The following is a 23,650-nucleotide window of genomic DNA, read 5'->3' as shown; positions in this document are numbered from 1 at the left end:
TTCGAGGCCAGCCTTGTCTACAAAGTGAGTCCAGGACAGCCAAGGCTACACAGAAAGACAAAAACAGAAACCAAACAACAACAACAACAACATCAAAAACAAAAAGCAAAACAAAACAAAAACCCAAACAACCCAAGTCTGGTAATATAATGTTCATTCGACAGCTCATGGATCAAGGTGTACTTGTAATTCAAATCATATTATTTAAGATTATACATGTTATAAGACTATACCCACTGTAGTTCTCCTTCTCTGATGGATCTGGACAAAATCCACTTAAAACTTTCTGTAAAGGGCTCAACATTCTACATGTCATTAAAAAGATCGGTGATTGGGGCTGGAGAGATGGCTCAGCAGTTAAGAGCACTGACTGCTCTTCCAGAGGTCCTGAGTTCAATTCCCAGCAACCACATGGTGGCTCACAGCCATCTATAATGTGACCTAATGCCCTCTTCCGGTGTGCAGAGTACATGCAGGCAGAGCACTGTATATGTAATAAATAAATATATCTTTAAAAAACAAGATGGGTGATTAATGGAATCCAACTTAAAAGGAGTTTGGAACTAGTCACAGTCCTCATGGATGACCGATGTTTGAAGACTCCGGTGGAAGAAGTCACGATACGTGTAGAAACAACAAGAGAACGGGAATTAGATCCTGGGAGTGTGAACAAATTGTTGCAATTCAATCATGAAACTTTAAGGTAAGTTGTTTCTTTATTGGTCTTTTGTTTGTTTGTTTGCTTGCTTTGGTTTTTTGAGACAGGGTTTCTCTGTGTAACAGCCCTGGTTGTCCTGGACTCCCTGGACTCCCTTTGCATACCAGGCTGGCCTTGAACTCACTGAGATTCACCTGCCTCTGCCTCCCAGTGCTGGGATCAAAGTCATATGCCACCACACCCAGCGATAAGTTGTTTCTTATAAATGGATAAACCAAGTGGCTTCTTGAGATGGGATCTATTTATGCCAAAGATGCTATAAATGTCATTGAAATGACAGCCGTGGAATTATAATTCATACTCTAATGTCAATGCTTAAGCTTAAGTTCACAAAACAATGACTGAGTTTAAGAAAATTGACTCTAGGACCTGGGAAGACGGCCCAGCAGGTAAGGGTACTTTCTGTGCCAGCATGGGATCCTGAGTTCAAATCCCTAGAACTCATTTAAACAGTTGAGTGTGGTCACACATGTAACACCATTTATGGGGAAGGGCTAAGACAAGGGGATCACTGGGGTTTGCTGGCTGTTAGCCTGGCTCTAGTTTCAGTTAGGAACCCTGTCTCAAGAAAATAAGGCGGACAGTGATAGAGCAGGACACTCGGTGTCCTCCTCTGGCCTCTTAGTAAGTGCACCTGTACAAGGACTGTGCATACAGCAGACATAAACTTTGCACAGTCACCTTATACACTATGTACAGTCACAAACATAGACTCCCTAGAGGAGGCGGTGTTTAATACCAAGTGTTAAAAGCATGAGTTGATATTTGCCACATATGTGGGGAAAAGAAGAGAAAGGAGAAGTTATTCTGGATGGACACACACACACACACACACACACACACACACACACACATACATTATTCTATGCTTTTCAGGGTGCATAGAAAGTACACAGTGAGGCAGGGCTGGGGAGGATTATAGAGGTGGCCTTCGTACACATTGTTTTAAGGCGAGTCTGCATATTCGATTGTTAATTGCTGAATCTACAGTGAGCTAAATGCTAACAGATTCTGGTGTTGTCATTAATATGACCCATTACTGGACTCCTTTTTGTAAATCCTAAAGAAAAGATCACAGTGTCCTCTACCCCTAGACGAAGAGTTTTATCAGCTGCACCTCACTGGTTGGTTGTTACATCGATAACTAGCAAAAGCAACAAGACCCTGTGAGGCATTGGTAGGAAACTTGGATCCAGAGTATAGACTTAGCTGAAGGAGCACTGGAAACAAATATTACAAAGCCCATTAAAGACTGACGTCCAGCTAGTGCGCTGGTACCAGCGTGCTGGTACACTCCTTAAAATGTCAGCATTGGAAAGAGGCTGAGGTAGAAAGGTATGGAGTTTGAGGCCAGCTTACGCTACACAGAAGGAACCTTTTATTTAAAAAAACAACCAACCAACCCCCAAAACTTAAAATTCCAGCCTGGAAAGGAAAAAAAGTGTATCTATTTTCATCTTTTCTCCTTTCATATTTACATTTCTTTGCTCATTTTCCCTTTTGGCCTTGTATCCACTTCTCTATTCCAAACTAGTTCCTATCAAATTTGATTATTTTGTGGGGGCGGTATGTGTGTGTGTGTGTGTGTGTGTGTGTGTGTGACAATGAATGAGAGTGAGAAGTCAGAGGGAGGGTAGTGGTGAGAGATGTGCCTACTGTATCAACAAACACTAAGTTTGTCAAACAGGTGTTCCCAAAGTGCTTCTAATGAAGTAAAATAGCTGAAAATATGATCATAGGAAAACAGGGTCATAAATCTCTTCAGCTGAATTCAAATCTCGGTTCCACTTGTTTTTGTGCCCCTTACTAATTTAGAATGTATAATTTGGGACGATAGCAATAGCTACTGCCTTAAAGGGTGGTTCTCTGGGCCAGACAATCCATTTTTATAAACTTAGTGCCTGGGGAGGCATAAGGTAAATGCTCGGATTGCATTAGCATTATTTTTATTCAAAGTCTAGCCTCGGTAGCAAATTCTCCTCATAGGAATGCATTATTAAATTAGTTCGGCACTCCCAGGACTACTTAGGGAAGCCGATAAGGATGCAGGGGCACTTCCATTTTGGATACTGCAAAGACTCTGCCTGTAATAAAACTGTCACAGCACAACGCCTCTCAGCGGCAGCTGATTTATACTTCCGGAGAAGCCAAAAGGGGAAAAAAAGTGAAGAAAATGATTCTAAAATGTATTTTGAGGAAAAATCCACCCACGAGGGCCCTGGTCCAACAACAGGTAGGGTCACTTGGCAGGGGGGACTGCCCTGGTCCCAGGTCGCAAGTCCTTTGTGGCCCCGGAATGACCGGACTCTGACGAGTTCGCCACTCCTCCGCTCCTGCGGGTGCGATCGCTGGAGTCAGTGTGTCGGCAGCGGCCACAGCGCGGAGCCGTCAGCACGTTAATGTTAAGGACAGAATCACAGACCTGTGAAGCGTCACTCCTCGTCGTGGCGAGAAGAAACGCCAAACGGGAGCCTGCCACTGCCCATTGGTCGACTAGAGCACTAAGTCCCGCCCCCCAGATTTGAAGCCTTTCCCGGAACCGCTGGCGAAACCTGGCGGCGCTCAAGTCTCGCTCCCCGAGCTTTCCGGAAGTCCCGCCCACTCCCAGGGTTCAGTGCGGTGCCTAGCCGCCGTCGTTTGAATTTGAAAACGGGCTGATTTTTGGAGCTGCTTGTCGGCGTCAGGGACGGGCGATGCCGCAGGTGAGGAGGAGCTGACCCTTTCCGAGGGTGCAGAGGGTGGCTGCTTGCACAGAGGGCCCGAGGCTGCGACACCTTGGCCCTGTCGGCGTTCCCGGGGTGGGGGGCTCGTGACACCTGTGGTGTAGGAGCTGCGCTGCTGAAGGTGGGGCCGAGCCTCACCATTTAAGGTAGTTAATACGCGCAGGACTTTTACTCTCGTTTGGGCCTCGGCTTCCTGGTCTGTTAAAAGAGGAACAAGTCAGCTCCAAAGACACCGATACTTTTATAGGATGGGAGAAAGGCTTGCCACATCTTGCTGCCTGAATCCCGGAGGTGAACAGTTGTTTGGGCACGTGACAAGGTCTCTTTCTAGGCAGAGCCCGATGTTGTGTTTTTTTAAGTCACTCAGCTTTGTGGCTAGAAAATGAGCTTATTTTTGGGTTTTATGTGTATATAAAGAAAACGGAAGTGAACTAGTTCTAGTTGGGCACTTTTATTGACGTGTATTTTGGAGCCTGCCATGAAGAGTAAACAAACGGTAGATGAATGCCGATTTTCTTAAATTGGGAATCACTGTGCTAGGTGTTTTAGATTGTTAATCCTTTTTTTTTTTTTTTTTAATAGACGAGAGGTGCCCTTTTCTCTCTGGTGTTGTGCATCTGGTAGATTTTTTTTTTTTTTAAAGAAATGGTTTTTCGAGACAGGCTTCTGTGTAGCCTTGGCTGTCCTGGACTCTGTTTGTAGACTAGGCTGGCCTCGAACTCACAGCGACTGGCCTGCCTCTGCCTCCCAAGTCCTGGGATTAAAGGCATGCGCCACCACGCTCTGTTCTGATTCTTAAAAATATTTCAATGGTGGGTGTTTTTTTTTTGGGGTGGGTGGGTGTCAGATTTACCCTAGGGATTTGATGTTCAGATTGAGTAGTTCAGTGGTGGCATTATTCCATATTCAGTTGAAAACTTTTGATATGCCAGTTATTGGTTGTCTTAGATGATGATGATATGGTGATGATTTTTGGGTCCTGGCCACGACTTCAGAACCTCTGCTACCCAGAGTTGCGCTCTACTTTCTAGGACCCAGTTTTCTATTTTTAATGTAAACTTTATATGAATTATTTCACTTTGTACTTATAGCTGGAAGAAATCAAGTTGAAAGTCATCTTGCAAACAACTGAGCTTCAGTCCTAAGTGTTAAAATTTGGTTTGCAAAATTTTTCAGAAGTTGCTAAGTAGTGAAAATAGCATAAGATCATGTTTCACCCCATGGTCTTTTTGCTGTTTGATTTCTGAGAGGAGAGTTTCAGGCCAAGTGAGCACTTCATACTTTCTTCTTTTAGTAATTGCATATTTTTGTGACATGTTTTTGGATGAATATACTGAAAAGTTGGATCATATGAATAGTTGTAGGAAGTGCTCAATATTAGCATATTCAGAATTTATAGATAAAATTCGTTTGTTTGTTGTCTTTTCATAGGTCATTGTACTATAAATGAAGCAGTCTAATGTTTTCTTTCCCTGAAATCGAATATTTTTAGGGGGTGGGGAGTAGTGGGTTGGATTGTAGACTTTAGTTTTTATATTTATCAGTTAATTTGAGATAGGGCTTCACTATATGGATCAGGCTGGCCTTCAGACTCACAGAGATGCAACTGCTTTTGCCTTGGAGGGTGAGTGGGCTGGACTCCTGCTGTCTGTCCAACCTATTTTTAATTTTTGGTTCTTTGAGGCAAGGCCTAGACTGTCCTTGGATCCCCTGTGTGGCCAAGATGACCTGGAACTTATTGTTTTTCTGCTCCACCTCCCTAGTGCTGGGGTTACAGGCCACCAGGCCCTGCTTGTTATGCTTGGGATGGAGCCAGGGTTTTGTGCATGATAGGCAAGTCGTCTGCTAACTGAGTTACATCCACGTTCTCTGGAGTGTAGACTTGAAGTTGTGGGTGGCTCGTATGCTGACTTACTACGGTTGCTGCTCTTGTTACAGGATGGACTCTCATTTGAATCAAGATGGGTTGCCTAGACCATCTTATGTTTTTAGTGCCGATCCCATGGCAAGGCCTTCGGAAATCAATTTTGATGGCATTAAGCTTGATCTCTCTCATGAGTTCTCCTTAGTTGCCTCAGACCCTGGGGTAAGTACAATGTAACAAAAAATACTGTTGACTATTGTGCTCCAGTGAAAACCTGTTTATGTCACAGTTTTCATGAAATTTTTAGATTTAAAGCAGATTTGTATCTTGGCTCTTCTCATCCTCCTTTTTTTCTTTTCTTTCCCCCTCAAACAGGGTTTCTCTGTGTAGGCCTGGCTGTCGTGGAACTCACTCGATAGACCAAGCTGGCCTTGAACTCACAGAGATCCTCTGCCTTCCGCCTTCTGGGATTAAAGGCGTGTGCCACCATGCCCTGTGTCACTTGATTTTCATAGCCATTCTGTCGGGTGTAAGATGGAACCTCAGCCTTTTTGATTTGCATTTCCCTGATGACTGATGACAATGAACATTTCTTTAAGTGTGTCTTGGCCATTAGAGATTCCTCTGTTGAGAGTTCTTTTTTAGTTTTACAGCCCATTTTTTAATTGGTTTATTTGGTTTGTTGATGTTTAATTTCTTGAGTTCTTTGTGTATTTTGGATATTAGCTCTCTGTCAGATACTGGGTTTGTGAAGATCTTTTCCCAGTCTGTAGGCTGCTGTTTTGTTTTATTCATGGTGTCTTTTTGCCTTACAGATGCTTTTGAGTTTCGTGAGGTCCTATTTATTAATTGTTGATCTTAGAGTCTGCACTGTTGGTCTTCTGTTCAGGAAGTTGTCTCCTGGGTCAATGAGTTCAAGGCTAGCCTCCACTTTTTTTTTTTCTATTGGATTTAGTTTATCTGGTTTTAGATTGAGGCCTTTGATCCACTTGGACTTGAGAATTACATAGGGTGGTAAATATGATAAATATGGATCTGTTATTGTCATACAGATCTTTCACCAAGATATTTTATATTTGTGGCTATTGGGAAGTTAGTGTCCTTTCCCTAATTTCTTTCTCAGTCCACTTACCCTTTGCATAAAGGAGGGCTACTGGATTAATTAATTAATTATTATTAGTTTTGTATCCATCCACTTTGCTGAAAGTGTTTATCAGCTGTAGGAGTTCTCTGGTAGAATTTTGGGGGGGTCAGTTACGTAAACTATCATTCATCTGCTAATAGCAATACTTTCACTTTTTCTTTCCAATTTGTGTCCTCTTCATCTTTTTTTTTTTTTCTCTTGGAGATAGGGTTTCTGTGTAGCCTTGGCTGTCCTGAACTGGCTTTGTAGACTAGGCTGGCCTTGAACTCACAGCGATCTGCCTGCCTCTGCCTCATGAGTGCTGGGATTAAAGACGTGCCCCGCCATGCCCAGCCCTCTTCATCTTCTTAGCTCTATTGCTCTAGCTAGAGCTTCAGGTACTATGTTGACTAGATATGGAGAGAGTGGGTGGCCTTGTCTTGTCCCTGATTTGAGTGGAATTGTTCTAAGTTTCTCTTCATTCAATTTGATGTCGGCTATCAGGCTGCTGCATACAGTCTTTATTGTGTTTAGATATGCACCTTGTATCCCTCATCTCTCCAAGACTTTTAACATGAAGGGGTAGGTGTTGGATTTTGTTAAAGGCCTTTTCAACATTTAATGAAATGATCATGTAGGGTTTTTTTCCCCAGCTTGTTTATATGGTTGTTGGCTGTTTCTTAACAATTAGACTTTATTATACAACCCAACAATCCTATACAAGAAGGAAAAAGGGTTTAAAGGGAAACAAGAGTAAACCTTCCGGTATCTGTTCCACAGGACAGATCCCCAGGTGTTTTCTGGCCTGCGCTGGCCTGGCCTGTAAGCTGGTCTCTCCCCAAATTCTGGAGTGATCCTGCTCCAAAAGATGCTGACTTCTTTCTCCTCGATCTGCATCTCTCTTGGGTCAGGATCCCTGCCCCCATCGATGTTCCATTAGAAACCCAATAGCCTAGCTGGAGTCCCCGGCCCACTTCCTGAATTTCAGACCCAGGATGGCTCTATCCGTGGTGTTTCCAAGGGACAAAGCCTGCCAAGATTGCTTTCACCTGGGACAAAGCTTACAATCCTTCCCACACATACATGGTGGATTACATGCATGGATTTTTGTGTATTGAACCACTCCTGCATCCCTGGGATGAAGCCTATCTGATCATGGTGGATGATGTTTTTGATGCGTTACTTGATTCAGTTTGCCAGTATTTTATTGAGTATTTTTGTACCAATATTCATAATGGACATTGGTCTGAAATTCTCTTTCTTTGTTGAGTCTTTTGTGGTTTAGGTATCAGGGCGACTGTTGCATCATAGAATGAGTTTGGCAATATTGCTTCTGTTTCTATTTTGTGGAATAGTTTGAGGAATATTGGTATTAGCTCTTTGAAAGTCTGGTAGAAATCTGCTCAAAACCATCTGGCCTTGGGCATTTTTTGGTTGGGAGACTTTTAATGACTGCTTCTATTTCCTTAGGGGTAATAAGTCTATTTAAATGGTTTACCTGATTGTAATTTAACTTTGCTAAGTGGTATCTATCAAGAAAATAATCTATTTTGTTTGGATCTTATGATTGTGTTGAGTACAGGCTTTTGAAATACAACTTAGTGATTACTTGGATTGCCTAAATATCTATTGTTATGCCCACGTTTTCATTTCTGAAAGTTTGGATGCTGTCTCTCTGCCTTTGAGTTAGTTTGGCTAAGGGTTTGTCTACCGTGTTTGTTTTCTAAAAGAACCAGGTATTGGTTTAGTTGATTCTTTGTGTTGTTCTCTTTGTGTGATGTCAGCTCTGAGTTTATTTCCTGCAGTCTATTCCTCCTTTGTATTTTGCTTCTTTTTGTTCTGGAGCTTTCAGGTGTGCTTTTAAATTGCTAGTATGAGATCTCTCTAATTTCTTTTTCATTTTTTCTTTTCTTTTTTTCTTTTTGAGACAGGGTTTCTCTGTATAGCTTTGGCTGTCTTGGACTCACTTTGTAGGCCAGGCTGCCCTTGAACTCACAGCGATCCACCTACCACTGCCTCCCAGAGTGCTGGGATTAAAGGCCTCCACCACCAAGTCCAGCTCTCTCCAGTTTTTTAGGAAGGCACTTAGTGCTGTGAACTTTCCTCTTAGCACTGCTTTCATTGTGTCCCATAAGTTTGGGTGTGTTGTGCCTTCATTTTCATTGAATTCTGGAAGGTCTTTAATTTCTTTCTTACTTTTTCCCTGACCCAACTGAGTAGAGACTTGTTCAATTTTCATGAGTTTGTAGGCATTTTGTTGTTGTTGAAGTCCCGCTTTAATCCATGGTGGTCTGCCCCAGCCCGCCGGGGTTTGATTAACGCTCTGGAGGAGAGTTTTCCTGTATAGGGACAGAACACAAGACACGAAGAAGGGGGCAAGTCTGGATTCTGATCAAACCCCATTTATTGAAAAATTTCACAGAGTTTATATAGGCACAGAGGCATGGGTATTTGTGTAAGCAAGGGTTGCTATCGATACCTAACTCTGGAATGCTCCAGCAGGTGTCTACCTTTATAGCTACTATAATTGCAGAAGAGAGAAATTCCAGAGAGAAAAGGCAGTTGTGAAAATCTGGTTAGTTAGGAAAAAGTTCTCGGAACGGCTGCTTGCAGGCAGCTGGCCTTACTGGAAAAGCTAGTTTATAGCCAGAAAGGAGTAGCTCGGGGGTCTTAGAATGACCAGCCCCCAAATAAACCACAACAGGTGTCTAACTGCTGAACCACAACAGTGTCAACTGGTTTCTGGTAAACGACAGGCTGCTAGAGAAATAGGAACCTAGGCTCTGACAAGATGGCTGAACATTGGCCATGTAGCCCGTCCCCTACAGTGGTCTTTTAAGATACAAAGAGTTATTTCAGTTTTATTTTATCTGTTGAGGCTTGCTTTGTGGTCAGTTTTAGAGAATGTTCTATGAGGTGCTGAGAAGAGGTATATTCTTTTGTGTTTGGGTGAAAAGTTTTGTAGATATCTGCTAGGTCCATTAGATTCATGACATCTACTAGTGTCATTATTTCTGTGTTTAGTGTCTGTTTCGATGGTGTGTCTATTGTTGAGAGTGGGGTATTGAAGTCTCCTGGGATTAATGTGTGGAGTTCAACATGGGATTTAAGATTTCATAATGTTTATTTTATGAATGTGGGTGCCCTTCCATTTGGGTCATAGATGTTCAGAACTGAGATGTCATCTTGGTGGACTTTTTCCTTTGATGAATATTAAGTGTCCTTCCCTATCTCTTTTGAACATGTTGTTGAAAGTCCATTTTATGAGATATCAGAATGGCTCCTCCAGCTTGCATTGGTCCCTTGCTTGGAAAATCTTTCTCCAGCCCTTTACTCTGAGGTAAAGTCTGTCTGTGTTGCTGAGGCATGAGGCTTGTATGTAGGAGAATGATCTTTGCCCACCCAGTCTGTTAGTTTGTGTCTTTTTATTGGGGAATTGAACCCATTGCTGTTGAGAGATATTAATGGCCAATGATTGCTAATTCCTATTATTTTTATGTTGGTTGTGGTAGAGTGTGTGCATGCTTCCCTTCTTTTGATTTTGCTGGTGTGGAATTATTTCTATTGTTTTCTTGGAGGTTGGAGTTTTCCTTCTAGTATTTTCTGTGGGGCTGGATTTATGGAATATTATTTAAACTTTTTAATTGTTGTGGAATATCTTGTTTTATCTATCTATATTGATTAAAAGTTTAGCAGGATATAGTAGTCTGGGCTGGCATCTGTCGTCTCTTAAGAGTCTGCAAGACATCCACCCAGGCCTTTTTGCCTTCTAGGGCCTCTTGAGAAGTCGGGTGTAATTCTGGTAGGTCTTCCTTTACATGTCTCTTCACTTTTTTTTCTTTGCTGCTTTAATATTGGTTCTTTGTTCTGTACTTTTAGTAAATCGATTGTTATGTGATGGGAGGATTTTCTTTTGTGGTCCAGTCTATTTGGTGTTTTGTAAGCTTGAATGTTTATAGACATCTCTTTATGTTTGGGAAGTTTTATTTTATGTCAGGAACTTTTTAGATTTAACATTTTCTTTGACCTATGTATCGATTTCTTCAATTGTATCTTCTATTATTCTCTCTTCTATCTCTTGTATTCTGTTGCTGCTTGTGGCTGTGGTTCATGTTTATGGTCTTTTCCCTAGGTTTCCTATCTCTAGGATTCCCTCAGTTTGTTTCTTTATTGTTTCTACTTCTATTTTCAAGTCTTGGTCAGTTTTATTCATTTCGGTCAGCTGCTTAATTGTATTTTCCTGTCTTTCTTTAAACAGTTTATTTGTTTTCTTATTAAAGGCTTCTATCATCTTTAATAAAATTATATTTAAGGTCATCTTCTTGTACTTTGGCTTTGTTACGATATCCAGGGCTTACTGTGGTTAGCGTAGCTGGGCTCTGGTGGTATCATATTGCCCTGGCTCTTGTTCATTGTGTTCTTTTGCTGGCCTTTGGCCATCTGGTTGTCCCCCTGTTGGCTGGATGTTCCTGATGCTGGCAGGACTCCTAGGGGAGGTAGACAGAGCCTTGGGTCTGACAGTGGAGCTCAGCGAACAGCCCTCTGCTCACCTCTGCTGGCTGTTCCTCGCATGGATCGGAATGTCCCCAGGATCCTGCAAGGCTCTTTGAGAAGGAAGGCAGAGCTGTGGGCCTGACAGTGGTGCTTAGGGAACAGAGCAAAACTCACTTCTGCTTCCTGTGCCCCATGTGAATCAGGCAGCAAGGAATTGGCGAGGAGGGAGTCTAAGCTGGATTTCCAGGAGCCCTGTAGCCTCTTCGGGCAGGAGTGTTATGGAAGTCAGGGGACAGAGTGGAGCTCACCTTTGCTGCACTTTCACCAAGAACCTCTCCTGGGCTCTTTTCAGGAAATCAGTCATCCCACACAGTCATTGTTGAACTCTTTTAATAGTTTTAGTAACTGAGGTTTTGTAGGTAGGTGTTCTTGTCTATGAGAAGATGTCTTCATTTCTAATCTGGGTGTGTTTTCTTTTTCTGTGTTTTTTACAGATTGTACTGCATATTTCTAGTGCAGTATTGAGTAGAGTTGTTAAAAAGAAACCCATTTTATTCATTTTTTCATAATTAATTTTGTAGCTAACCTTCAAATCAATCTATTATGTGAATTAAGTTGGTTATATTCTGTTTTTTTAAAAAATTTGTTTAAATAACTTGTTATTTAAATAAAATCACAGTATTTTAATTAATTTACAAATAGAATATCACACAGCCACTCAAACACTCATCTAATTCCCAACTTTACATTTCAGTGAGCTTTATAAAGCTAAGACAAAATTTATTTTCCTTTTTGAGGTGAGGGTCTCCCTTTATAGCTCCCCCTCCTTCCATGCTCCGATTTCTGCAGCTTGAGTCCTGGGCTACAGGCGTGTGTCTGTGTATGTGAGGGGACGCCTTCCCCTCACCTAGAGAGATTAAAAACTTACCTTATTTATCTGTTTTTTAAAGAAATGTCAGTTGTGTTGATAAAAGCCATGACCTATACATGTTAGGCAATGACTTTAGCACTGACCTATATCCCTGAGATTTTTTAAAGTTGCCCAGGTTGGCCTTGAAGTTTTTTGTCTCTCTCGAAGGCTTCAAGTTTTGATCTTCCCTGCTTTACCTTCAGAGAAGCAGGGAGTGTATAGGTGTGTGACACCACACCTGGAACACGCGTATTTGTTGTATTTCTGTTTTGTTTTTAAAGATTTATTTCGTATGTATGAGTACTTTGCCTGAATGTATGTATGTACAGCATGTTTGTCGGGTGTCCTAGGAGGTCAGAAGAAGGTGTCAGACCCTGGAACTAGCGCTACAGATGGTAGGGAGCTGCCTGCTGTGGGGGCTGGGATCTCAGGTCTTCTGTAAGAACACTGCACACTCAGAATCCCTAGGCTGACCTGCCCCCATTTTCTTCCTTTTCTTTCTTTCCCCTCCCTCCCTCCCTCCCTCCCTCCCTTCCTCCCTTCCTTCCTTCCTTCCTCTTTTTCTTTTGACACAGGGTGTCAGTATATAGCCCTGGCTGGCCTGGAACTCACTTTGTAGACCAGGGTGGGTAGCCTCAAACTCAGAGATCTGCCTGCCTCTGCCTCCTGAGTGCTAGGATTAAAGATGTGCACCACCATTGCCATCCAGCCCATTTTTTTTAAAAATGTATAAAGTAGTTAAAAATATAGTGGTGGCTGGGTATAATGGTGCAGGCTTGTAATCTCAGTACCTAAGAGTCTGATACATATGAAACATGATTTGGTAGCTGGTTCATGGCTCAGCTACCTTAAGGCCCACATAGGAGAGAAAGAGGAGTGACTCTTGAAAGTGTCCTCTGACCTCCACATGCTAGTCAAGGCACCCCCTCCCCCCAAACAAAACAAAACAAAACACACATACTGCCAACCACTAAAAATTGTGACTCCTTGGCCAGCAGCCTCAGCTATGGAGGAAGACTTTGGTTGTAGAAACACTGAGAAACAAAAGCAATACAGGTTAGTAACTGAATAAAATTTCTGCAGATTATTATATAAGTGATCACTCATATAAAGACAGTTAATCTCTGAAAAATTATATTCTATATACTTTTTTAAAAAATTGGCTTGTTTTTTTTTTGTTTGCTTTTTAGGCAAACAGTTTGGGATCTAAAAATTATCTCCAAGTTTGCCTTCGAATAAGACCATTCACACAGTCAGAAAAAGAACATGAGGCTGAGGTTTGTGTTGAATTTAATTAATTTTAATGTTTTGCTTCCATTCATTTAATAAATGTTATTCTTAGTGTGGGCTTGTTTTCTAGGGCTGTGTACAAATTCTGGATTCACAGACTGTCCTCCTGAAAGATCCTCAAAGCATCCTTGGTGAGAAGTGCTCTGGACATGTAGCACAGAAATTCAGTTTTTCTAAGGTTAGTAAGTGCTCTGGGAAACTAAGGAATTTTGTGTGTGTGTGTGTGTGTGTGTGTGTGTGTGTGTGTGTCATGAGGAGCTGTATAGTGGGCTGAGTGAGGGCCTTATACATACTCTATCCCAAAAAGCCCCTGCACCCCCCCCCCCAGCTACTTTCCTACTTTTTTTCAATTTGGCAAGACTTGGCTTGGGCTCCATTACTGGATTGTGTGCACTGAAGTTTATGCTCTGTGCTCATAGAACTTCAGTTTTTGGTGCTGATTCCCCCCCCCGCCCCAACTAAAGACTGATGTCTATACATTTATAATTTGAAATGAGTAAGTTACTGTGTTGACCTTGAGTAAATCATATTATTACCTTTTTCTGATGAATGTTTCTTAAAACATGAAAAATGAATTGGCTGAGTGTGTGAGATTTCTATCGTAAGAGTTATTTTTTAGTTAAATTTTATTTACTTGTGGTGCCTGCCATGGTGCACATGTGGAGGACCTTGCAGGAGCCGCCTACTCCTTCCTTACCTTGTACTTCTCAGGGATTTAACGCAGGTGCTTAGGCTAGCTGCAGGCACACTGGCCCACGGAGTCATCTTGCTGGCCTTGAAGTTTCTATTCTAAAGTTTTGTTTGATAGCAGTTAAATGCCTGTTGGTGTATTTTTGTAGTAGAGATATGGTACCCATTTTGAATAAATATTCAAAACGAATGTTTGGTAGTTTTGGAACATGAATTTTCTTAAAAATCATATCTTAAAAATGCCCTCAGGTTTTTGGACCTGAAACTTCACAGAAAGAGTTCTTTCTGGGTTGTATTATGGAGCCAGTAATAGACCTCTTGAAAGGACACAATCGGCTGATCTTCACTTATGGACTGACCAACTCTGGAAAAACATATACATTTCAAGGTAAATATTGCTTATTTTGATAGAAAAGAATAAGAATCATTAGTAATCATTAAGTATTTCTTTGTTTTAAATTCATTTTTACTTTGTATTGGTGCTTTGCCTGTATGTATGCCTCTGGGAGTGAAAATCTCTGGACCGGGCGTTACAGACAGGTGTGAGCTGCTATGTGGGTGCTCTGGGAATTCAACCTGGTCCTTTGGAAGAGCAGCCAACTGCTCCGAGCCACATCTTTAGCATCTAGTGTTTTCATAATTGCATGTAATTATGTTTTCATTATCTAGTCCATATTTTTCATCTTCACTTTTTTTTCCGTTAAAAGAATAGAGTCACATCATTTCTTCTCCTCCAGCTCCTTTCACATCCTCCCAGGTATTCATTCTCAAATTCATGGCCTCATTTTCCTTATTATTGTTACATTATATGAGTCTTAGAGTCTTGCATTTTTTCCTTTTTATTCTTGCTTATTGGTAATATAAAAGGAACTGTTAATACCAAAAGACTGCTTTTTCTTATCCTTCTGTAGGCACAGAAGAAAACATTGGCATTCTGCCTAGAACATTGAATGTATTGTTTGATAGTCTTCAGGAAAAACTGTACACGAAGATGAACTTCAAACCACATAGGTGTAGAGAATACTTACGATTGTCGTCTGAGCAGGAGAAAGAGGAAAGTGCTAACAAAAATTCATTGTTGCGGCAAATTAAAGAGGTATACCAGTATTTTAGTACATAAAATATAAAAATTACTAATTTTTTTCGTAAATGTTCAGGATAGTTCTAACATGTTTTTGTTTGTTTGTATTTGAAAGAAAATATTAAGGCAGCAAATGTCAATACTAAGCAGAAATGGTCTTTTGTTATGTAATTAGTATTATACTTTAAAATGTTTATGAGATGTTAATCTGAAAATAACACAAACAAAAAATTTAAAGGAAAAAATGTAAGAAATGGAAAGTGATCTTAAGACAGGCTCCCTGTTGAGCTCAGCTGACCTCAACTTTGCAGACTTCCTTCCTCTGCCTCCTGAGTGTTATAGACTACCACGTCCCTGCCTTATGTAGGGCTTTCTGTGTCTCTGGATGGATACACACATATGCAGAACCTTCGTATTTTATTTTTCTGACACTCGCTATTAGACGCAGGCCTTCATATGTGGTAGGTAAGTAGTGTAACATTGAGCTCTATTCTCCTCCCTCTTTGTTACATGTAGAAAACAGTTTTTCTTTTAACAGAAGTGAAATCTTACTTTTTTTTTACTCTAGGTTAAATCTGATTTAAATCTCTTAGTACAATCATTGGTGTCTATTAGAAGTTAGGTTTGAGTGTTTAACTTACTTTTAAAAATTCAGCTTGAAAAAATTAGTTTCACATTAATGAATTAATATAGTAAGCGCTTCAGTGAGGAGATGTTCTATGTTGAGTATTTTCCTGTTAGTTTTGAGAGTTAAGAGTGCACACTTTGGGCCGGGCGTGCTTGTGCACGCCTGTAATCTCAGCACTCAGGAGGCACAGGCTGGAGGATTACTGAGTTCGAGGCCAGCCTGGTCTATAAAGTGAATCCAGGACATCCAAGGCTACACAGAGAAACTCTGTCTCAAAAAACCAAAAGAAGAAGAAGAAGAAGAAAAAGAAGAGGAAATCAATTCCTGGCTTCAAAGGACAGGCCAATTCTCTTGTGAAGTGCTAATGAAGCTGGTGACTGTAACGTGAAGTGAACACTCATTCTGTTCTGAAAAGACTAGTTCCCTTAGAAAGTAGACTAAATATCCCGTTAAGGGCTATATAACAACAAATCCTCGATGGCAGCACGCCTGTTTAACAATATGGTTTACTGAATGATTTAAGCTTAGTGGTTAGGAGGAAAAAATTTTTTGCTTTTTGAGACAGGGTCTCACTGTGTAGTTCTGCCTGGCCTGGAACTCATTATGTGGACCAGGTCAGCCTTGAACTCATAATGATCCATCTAAGTGCTGGAATTAAATGCCCATAACATCACATATGACAAAAATATTTCCTTATAGGAATAGGGGATTAATTTTTCAGCCATGACTTCTTATTGATAACATACCTGGTTGCCTAAGACCTCTGGTACAAATAAGTCAGATTAATGTTTTCAAGTCTGATAATAAACTGGGCGTGGTTGTGCACACCTGTAATGCCAGCACTGGGGAGGCAAAGGCAGGTGGATCTTTGTGAGTTCGAGGCCAGCCTTGTCTACAAAGTGAGTCCAGGACAGCCAAGGCTACACAGAGAAACTCTATTTCAGAAAGACAAAAACAGAAACCCAATAATAACAACAACAACAACAACATCAAAAACAAAAAACCCAAACAACCCAAGTCTGGTAATATAATGTTCATTCGACAGCTCATGGATCAAAGTGTACTTGTAATTCAAATCATATTATTTAAGATTATACATGTTATAAGACTATACCCACTATAGTTCTCCTTCTCTGATGGATCTGGACAAAATCCACTTAAAACTTTCTGTAAAGGGCTCAACATTCTACATGTCATTAAAAAGATTGGTGATTGGGGCTGGAGAGATGGCTCAGCGGTTAAGAGCACTGACTGCTCTTCCAGAGGTCCTGAGTTCAATTCCCAGCAACCACATGGTGGCTCACAACCATCTATAATGTGACCTAATGCCCTCTTCTAGTGTGCAGAGTACATGCAGGCAGAGCACTGTATATGTAATAAATAAATATATCTTTAAAAAACAAGATAGGTGATTAATGGTATCCAACTTAAAAGGAGTTTGGAACTAGTCACAGTCCTCATGGATGACCGATGTTTGAAGACTCCGGTGGAAGAAGTCACGACACGTGTAGAAACAACAAGAGAACGGGAATTAGATCCTGCGAGCGTGACCGGCTTTATCTTTTGTCTTTCTGGGTTTTAAATTAAAAAAGCATTAATTTTTTAATTAGTACTTTCAAAATGTTAGTGCTTTTCCTCTTTAAGACTGCAGGAGTGGTCATTGGCTGGGGCTGGGAGCTTGTGCCTATACTTGGTCTAAATTACCCCAGATCCTGAGGCTGGAGCATTCCTTGAGTGCAGGTCGTTAGTGCCAGCCTGGAAAACCTAGCAAGATCCTCCTTCACCTCTATATGTTTAAAGATTTCTATCTTTTTAATTTTATGTATGAGTGTTTGCATGCATGTATGAGTCATGTATGTATGTATATATGTATGTATGTATAATATGTACATGCCTGGTGCCCAGGGAAGCCCGAAGAGGGCTTCGAATCCCTTAGAATTGGAGTCAGAGGTAGTTAAGAGCCATCATGACACTAGGAACAAAACCTGGGTCCTCTGTTACGGCAGCCAATGCCTTTAAAAACTGAGGCATCTGTTCAGTTGTGCCCTCCCCATACCTAATCTTGTTTCAAACTTACAGTGAGTCAAAGGACAGAAAGTAAGAACCAGTAGAGTGCTCAGCCACAAGTGAATCATGTATATCACCTCTCCCTCACTAAGGAGCAAGACCCACTTGGGAAGAAGGATCGTAAGAGCCAGAGGTTGGAGAGGACCAGAAGTTGTGTCTTCTGTGTATGACAGGACCTCTCTGCTTATGAATTCACATCAGTTGTGGTTGCCTGGATAAGATTAAACTAGTCAAGATGCTAGTGTGAGTAGGAAAGGGTTCATGGGCCCCCACCTGCAACTCAGGAGCTGTGGACAGTTGATGTCTTTTGTGGGGAGTATATGCTTAGCACAAATTGGAGTTGAAAGAAATAAAAATACACTTAAGGGCTAGGGATGTGGCTCTTTTGTTAGTATTTGTTTAACATATAACTCTAGGTTCATGCCCTAGCACTACATAAAACTAGGCATGGTGCACATACTTGTAGTCCTGGCAACTAGGAGGTAGAGGCAGGCAGATCATAATTTCAAGGGCATCCTCTGCTACATACATTAGTAAGTTTGAAGCCATCCTGGGCTCCATAAAAGCCTACCTCAAAAAAAAGAGGTCTAGAGAGATGGCTCAGAGGTTAAGAGCACTTGTTAATTTTGCAGAGGCTTGAGATTTGATTCCCAGCACCTATATGGTGGTTCACAACCATCTGTAACTCCAGTTCCAGGGGATTTGACATTAGCTTCTGACCTCCTGGGGTACCAGGCAGACACATCATGTACATATACTAACTTCAAGAAAAGCATTTATGCACAAAAAATGAAAAAATCTAAAGTATTAAATATGATAAGCTAGTGCCATAGTAATAATAGTAACAATAATATTAATATGATTTGGTCAAGTGTAAATTTATTTGTATGTAATTTTAGCATTAGGCTATGTGAATTGGAGGGTTCAGTTCAGCCATAGCAAAATTCTTGTCTTGAAAAAATGCAAGAGCTGGGGCTTGAGAGATCCACTTAGCAATTATGAATGTTGATCATACAGTGTAAACCTAGTTCCAGGAAATCTGATGACTTCTGTTACTGTAGTCAGTGCACAAACCTATGCATACACACTTACATATAATTTAAAAAAATTAAAAAATGAAAGAGGGAAGAAAGGTAGATTGTTTATTTGTTCACTTGGGTTCAAAGTATTATCTCACAAAGTAAAATGATATTTTAGCAAATTATGGAAGTCTGTTGGTAATTGCATAAATAATTCATAAAAAATGAAATAATTAATGAATTCCTTAATGAGTTATTTACTTAAAAAAGACACTAGAAAAATCTAGAAATGAGGTGTTCTTTTTAAGCTTTGATTTTGAATGTTTATGGGAGTTTGACGCTACTGTTTTGACTCTAAGAGCTTTGAAACTTATCTTGTCTATCAATTTTGTTATTATGTATTTTATGACAGTGATTAGAATCAAATATATAAAGATGTTCTTTATAGCATTGTTTTTTACAGGTAGAATCTTGGAAATAACCATTTTTTTTAATAATAAAGGAACTAAATATTTTAAATTTATTCTGTTAAACATTCATCAGTTTTTATAAGTAGTCTTTAATTATGTAAAATCAGCTTACAATATAAATTAACTATAGGGAAAATAATTAAATGGAAATATTTTCTGGTTGGTAGATATAAAATAAGATATTGTTATTTGATACTTGCCAGATTTCTTATTATGAGATGTTATTGTTTAGCTATGAGATAAGCTATAAGCAGAAATACTAAATTAAGTAGTTGAAAGGTTATTCATTAATTGGTGGCTTAGTTGGATAAGTAATTAAAATTTTAGTTATTTAACTTTTAACAAAAGTGTTTTTAAACTTTATTTTTTTAGGTTACTATACATAATGACAGTTATGACATCCTTTGTGGTAAGGATTGTTTTCTCACTTATGTTAATTTGCTCATCATGAAATATATTTGAAAGGCTTTATTTTCAAAATCACCCCTAGTGTTAATTTTTTGATAATGTTGTACCCTACAGTACCTACAAAGTGTTATAAAGGATATAAAATATGTGTAGTTTAAAGTTTCATTTATACTCAGTATCCCAAATGTATTTTCTCTGACTCTATAATTTTAATACTGAATTTGAGAATTGTTCTTATTTTTCTTTGTCTTTTTCATTAATTTGTATTTGATTACTTAAAAAAGAAGTAAGATTAAGAGAAACTAAGCTTTCTTTGATTGCCACAAATATTTGTTCCTTTGTTCCCTAAAATGTTTCAAAGTAGATAGTAAAGAGATTAAGGAGTCTAGGAGTTATGATCTATATTTTCTGGTTCATTTTTAGTCAAGGTCTTAATTTTATGCCTCTTTTTTTTTTTTAATTTTTATTTTTATAGGAAGCTTAACAAACTCTTTGACTATCCCAGACTTTGAAGAATCCATGAACAACACGTGTAACCAATCTAGCCTGAATGTGGATAATATAAAATATTCTGTGTGGGTTTCTTTCTTTGAGATTTACAATGAAAGTATTTATGATTTATTTGTTCCTGTATCATCTAAGTTTCAAAAGAGGAAGATGCTACGCCTTTCCCAAGATATAAAGGGCTATTCTTTTATAAAAGGTACATTAGTGAACATTTTAATTTTATAACAGTTATAGGCAAAAAGGAGGAAGTTTTCTTGTTTTTTAATTAGTTTTTTTTTTTTTTTTTTTGGTTTTTCGAGACAGAGTCTCTCTGTGTAGCCTTGGCTGTCCTGGACTCACTTTGTAGACCAGGCTGGCCTCGAACTCACAGCGATCCGCCTGCCTCTGCCTCCCGAGTGCTGGGATTAAAGGCGTGCGCCACCATGCCCAGCCCTTAATTAGTATTTTATCCATTACTAACATCAAGAAAATGAGTTTGTGCTTTGGCAGTATGCTTTGTTATGTTTATTATAATTTAGTAGAAGTGGGTCTAGTTTGATTTGTTTAAGTGAATGCTGATTTTGTTCATGACAAAATGCAGAATGTTCTAATATTTAATATTTGCTACTAGTCTTCCATGTGTGGTTATGTAACTTAAATACTGAATGCCTTTATAGCCCCATCTTTACATGCGTAGTGCTCTAGGATGTTGGGCCAGCAGAAAGATTTTATGTGTACTGGGAAAACACTTTGCAAAGCTTATACTGTAACACAAATGTTACCTTTTACTAAACTAGTGCATATCTTCTTTGTTAAAGATCTGCAGTGGATTCAGGTATCCGATTCTAAAGAAGCATATAGACTGTTAAAACTAGGAGTGAAGCATCAGAGTGTTGCCTTCACAAAACTGAACAATGCTTCTAGCAGAAGGTGAGAGTGAACCGCCAGATACAGTCCCGAGACAACCACAGGATTCTGCATAAGTAAATGCTAATTTTAGATGGATGTGGCCAGTAGGTTCTCTGAAATGTACTGTGAATTTGTCGGCCTGATAATCCCCTGTAGATAAAAAGTCCCTAGTTGATTTGTCAGAACATTATCTTTCTCAATTTGCATCATGTTTCTGAGGCATTTTTACTCTTCCTTTATGTCAGTAGCCCAGATAATTTTCCCAGTTGCTTAAGTGGTAGCCTTTTCTCTGTGTCTTACCCTAATAAGTACTATTTTGATAATGATTCAGGCCATATTCTCAAGGAGTTAAGGATGTTTGTGGTGAGTGGGATTAAGAGAGGTAGAGACAGAATAAGCTTTAGCAGTGAGATGCTTAAAATACTTTGTCTTAAGAAGGACAACCCTGCTCTACACTGAGGTGGGCATGGGGTGGTAATGTGATCTACAGAAGCCTGTGTATCGAGTAGATTTACATTTGGCTTTAGTTATATTTTCAAAGAATGGAGCTGTGCACCACAGGACTTTTACTAATAGTATGATCTCTGCAAGAACAGTCTTGTTTTTCCCCATAGTCCTGGAGATTAGCCCAGGGTCTCATAGGCCTTAAGCAGGGATACTACTACTGACTACACCCATTTCCAGGCATCTTTTTACTTTTTATTTTTAAACAGAGTCTCACTCGGTAGCCCAGGCTTGCCTTGAACTTTAGATGTGTTTGATTTATCCTCACAAGTAGCTGCAGATTGAGTCTTAATACACATGATCTTAGTAATAGAAATTGGAGTGCCCAAGAGGGGAAGGTTTGAGGGACTTGGGGTTTGCTGAGTGCTAGAGTGATGCTAGAAAGTTGGGCAGGTGTAGGTGACAGTGGAGTATGGCATTGACATATCTGGCAGATAGTTGTAAATTGTATCTGTGTAGAATACAGGGGTTGGAATGGATTGATGATACTTGATTTTGTGTTCTTTTTCAGTCACAGCGTATTCACTATTAGAATATTGCAGATAGAGGAATCTGAAGTACCTCGTGTAACTCGAGTTAGTGAGTAAGTTGGACATTATTAAGTTGGAGTTATTTTGAAATGTTTTGAAAAATTTTACAGTAACCTTTTTCTGTGGGGGGGCTTGATTTAGATTGTCTTTATGTGATCTTGCTGGTTCAGAACGAAGCATGAGGACACACAACGAAGGTGAACGGTTGAGAGAGGCTGGGAATATCAACACTTCTCTGTTGACTCTGGGAAAGTGTATCAATGTTCTGAAGAACAGTGAAAAGTCAAAGTGAGTGTCATTCATATGAATATCAAACTCTTTCAACTGTGTTTTCCTTAGAAAGTACTTTCTGAAAGCCTGTTTCTCACACAGTGACTGTTGTGATTCCTGTCCCTAGTGGATATGCACCCACACTTTAGAAGGCACGTCTTTGTGATGCAGCTTCCGCAAGCTCTTTGTGTGTGTGTGTGTGTGTGTGTGTGTGTGTGCGCGCGCGCGCGCGCATGCGCATGTGTTTGAGGCCTGTAGCCCAGGCTGGCCTCCGTATCAGGGTGAAACGAGGACATTCCTGAACTTTAGTCCTCCTACTTCCCCTTGTCAAGTAGGATTACAGGTGAGCACCAGAACCACACCTCTTCATGTGCTGCCTGAGACTGAGTCAGGACCTTGTGTGTCTAGGTAACCACTTGGTCAGCTGAGCTGCACACCAGCACTGCAACTGTCTTCTTAAGTAGTATATTAGTATATTCTTGTAGATGTGACAGGCTTCTACATTAATTAGCTTTTTAGGGTGATTAAGTGACAGATTAATTAACCTTTTCACCTTTAGTTAAGGTATTTTATGATATGTGTCATAGAGTTACTCTGTTCTTGGGAATACAGTTCAGATGAATATGATTTTCTTTTTGACATTTTGCCTAGTAGGTTATTGTACTGTTCTTGGCAATTTTTCTTAAAACAGAAATTTAAGGGGAAGAGCCAAAAAGATTTTATTAGCAACCTGATTTCAGAAGAGAGTTTTTGTTTTCTTAGTACAGGAGTCACTTCTGGGGCCTGGCATATATTAGGCTAAAGCTCTAATACCAAACCATGTTCATAACCTTACATGAAACTTATTTTTAACTTGCTGTGTTCTCAAAATTTCCCATAGGTTTCAACAACATGTGCCTTTCCGGGAAAGTAAACTGACCCACTATTTCCAAAGTTTTTTCAATGGTAAAGGGAGAATATGTATGATCATCAATATTAGTCAGTGTTGTTCTGCCTATGATGAAACACTCAATGTATTGAAGTTTTCGACCATTGCACAAAAGGTGAATGTATTTGAATTTATGCTAAATTTATAAGCATGTCATAGAATATTAACCACTTTCCTTGAGAGAGCAAGTGCTTGAGTTTTATTTTATTTTTTGAGATAGGCTCTCCGTAGCCTGCTCTAGCAGTTGCAGAAATCCCACTGCCTTTGCTTCTTCACTGGGAAACTACAAGTGTGTGCTACCATGTCTGGGTAAAGGTTAGGTGAAATAAATAATATTTTGTATCTGTTACCCTAAGTCTAGGAAATATTTGAAAATATAATTGTAATTGTTTAACTAGAAAAACTGAAAAAAAGAACTTGAACTTTGTCCTTGAAAGGAGTAAAATGGCATTTAGTAGTAAGTATTAATCACAAATAGAAACTATAGATTCAGGGTAATCATGGGACGGCTTGTCCCCTCTGCTGCTCATCTGGTTTA

At 39.8% G+C, this 23,650-nt stretch overlaps 1 protein-coding gene across 3 annotated transcripts in view; it reads left to right on the top strand.

Moving 5' to 3' along the window:
• Positions 1-3,293: 3,293 nt before the first annotated feature.
• Positions 3,294-23,650, top strand: part of KIF20B (kinesin family member 20B) — a 57,806-nt gene continuing 37,449 nt past the window's right edge. For all 3 annotated transcript variants that reach the window (XM_084755277.1, XM_084755276.1, XM_084755275.1), the window contains exons 1-12: positions 3,294-3,420; positions 5,380-5,527; positions 13,023-13,109; positions 13,193-13,300; positions 14,062-14,200; positions 14,724-14,908; positions 19,450-19,486; positions 19,961-20,188; positions 20,790-20,901; positions 21,896-21,967; positions 22,056-22,202; positions 23,065-23,227. In XM_084755277.1, coding sequence (XP_084611403.1) covers positions 5,381-5,527; positions 13,023-13,109; positions 13,193-13,300; positions 14,062-14,200; positions 14,724-14,908; positions 19,450-19,486; positions 19,961-20,188; positions 20,790-20,901; positions 21,896-21,967; positions 22,056-22,202; positions 23,065-23,227 — 1,425 coding nt within the window. In that variant the 5' untranslated portion in view covers positions 3,294-3,420; position 5,380. The remainder of the gene's footprint in view (positions 3,421-5,379; positions 5,528-13,022; positions 13,110-13,192; positions 13,301-14,061; positions 14,201-14,723; positions 14,909-19,449; positions 19,487-19,960; positions 20,189-20,789; positions 20,902-21,895; positions 21,968-22,055; positions 22,203-23,064; positions 23,228-23,650) is intronic.

This window comes from Acomys minous (assembly GCF_964271855.1).
Source record: "Acomys minous genome assembly, chromosome: 2".
Lineage (NCBI taxonomy): Eukaryota > Metazoa > Chordata > Mammalia > Rodentia > Muridae > Acomys > Acomys minous.
Note: the sequence above shows the minus strand (reverse complement) of the source record. Positions and strands in the feature narration are given on the sequence as shown.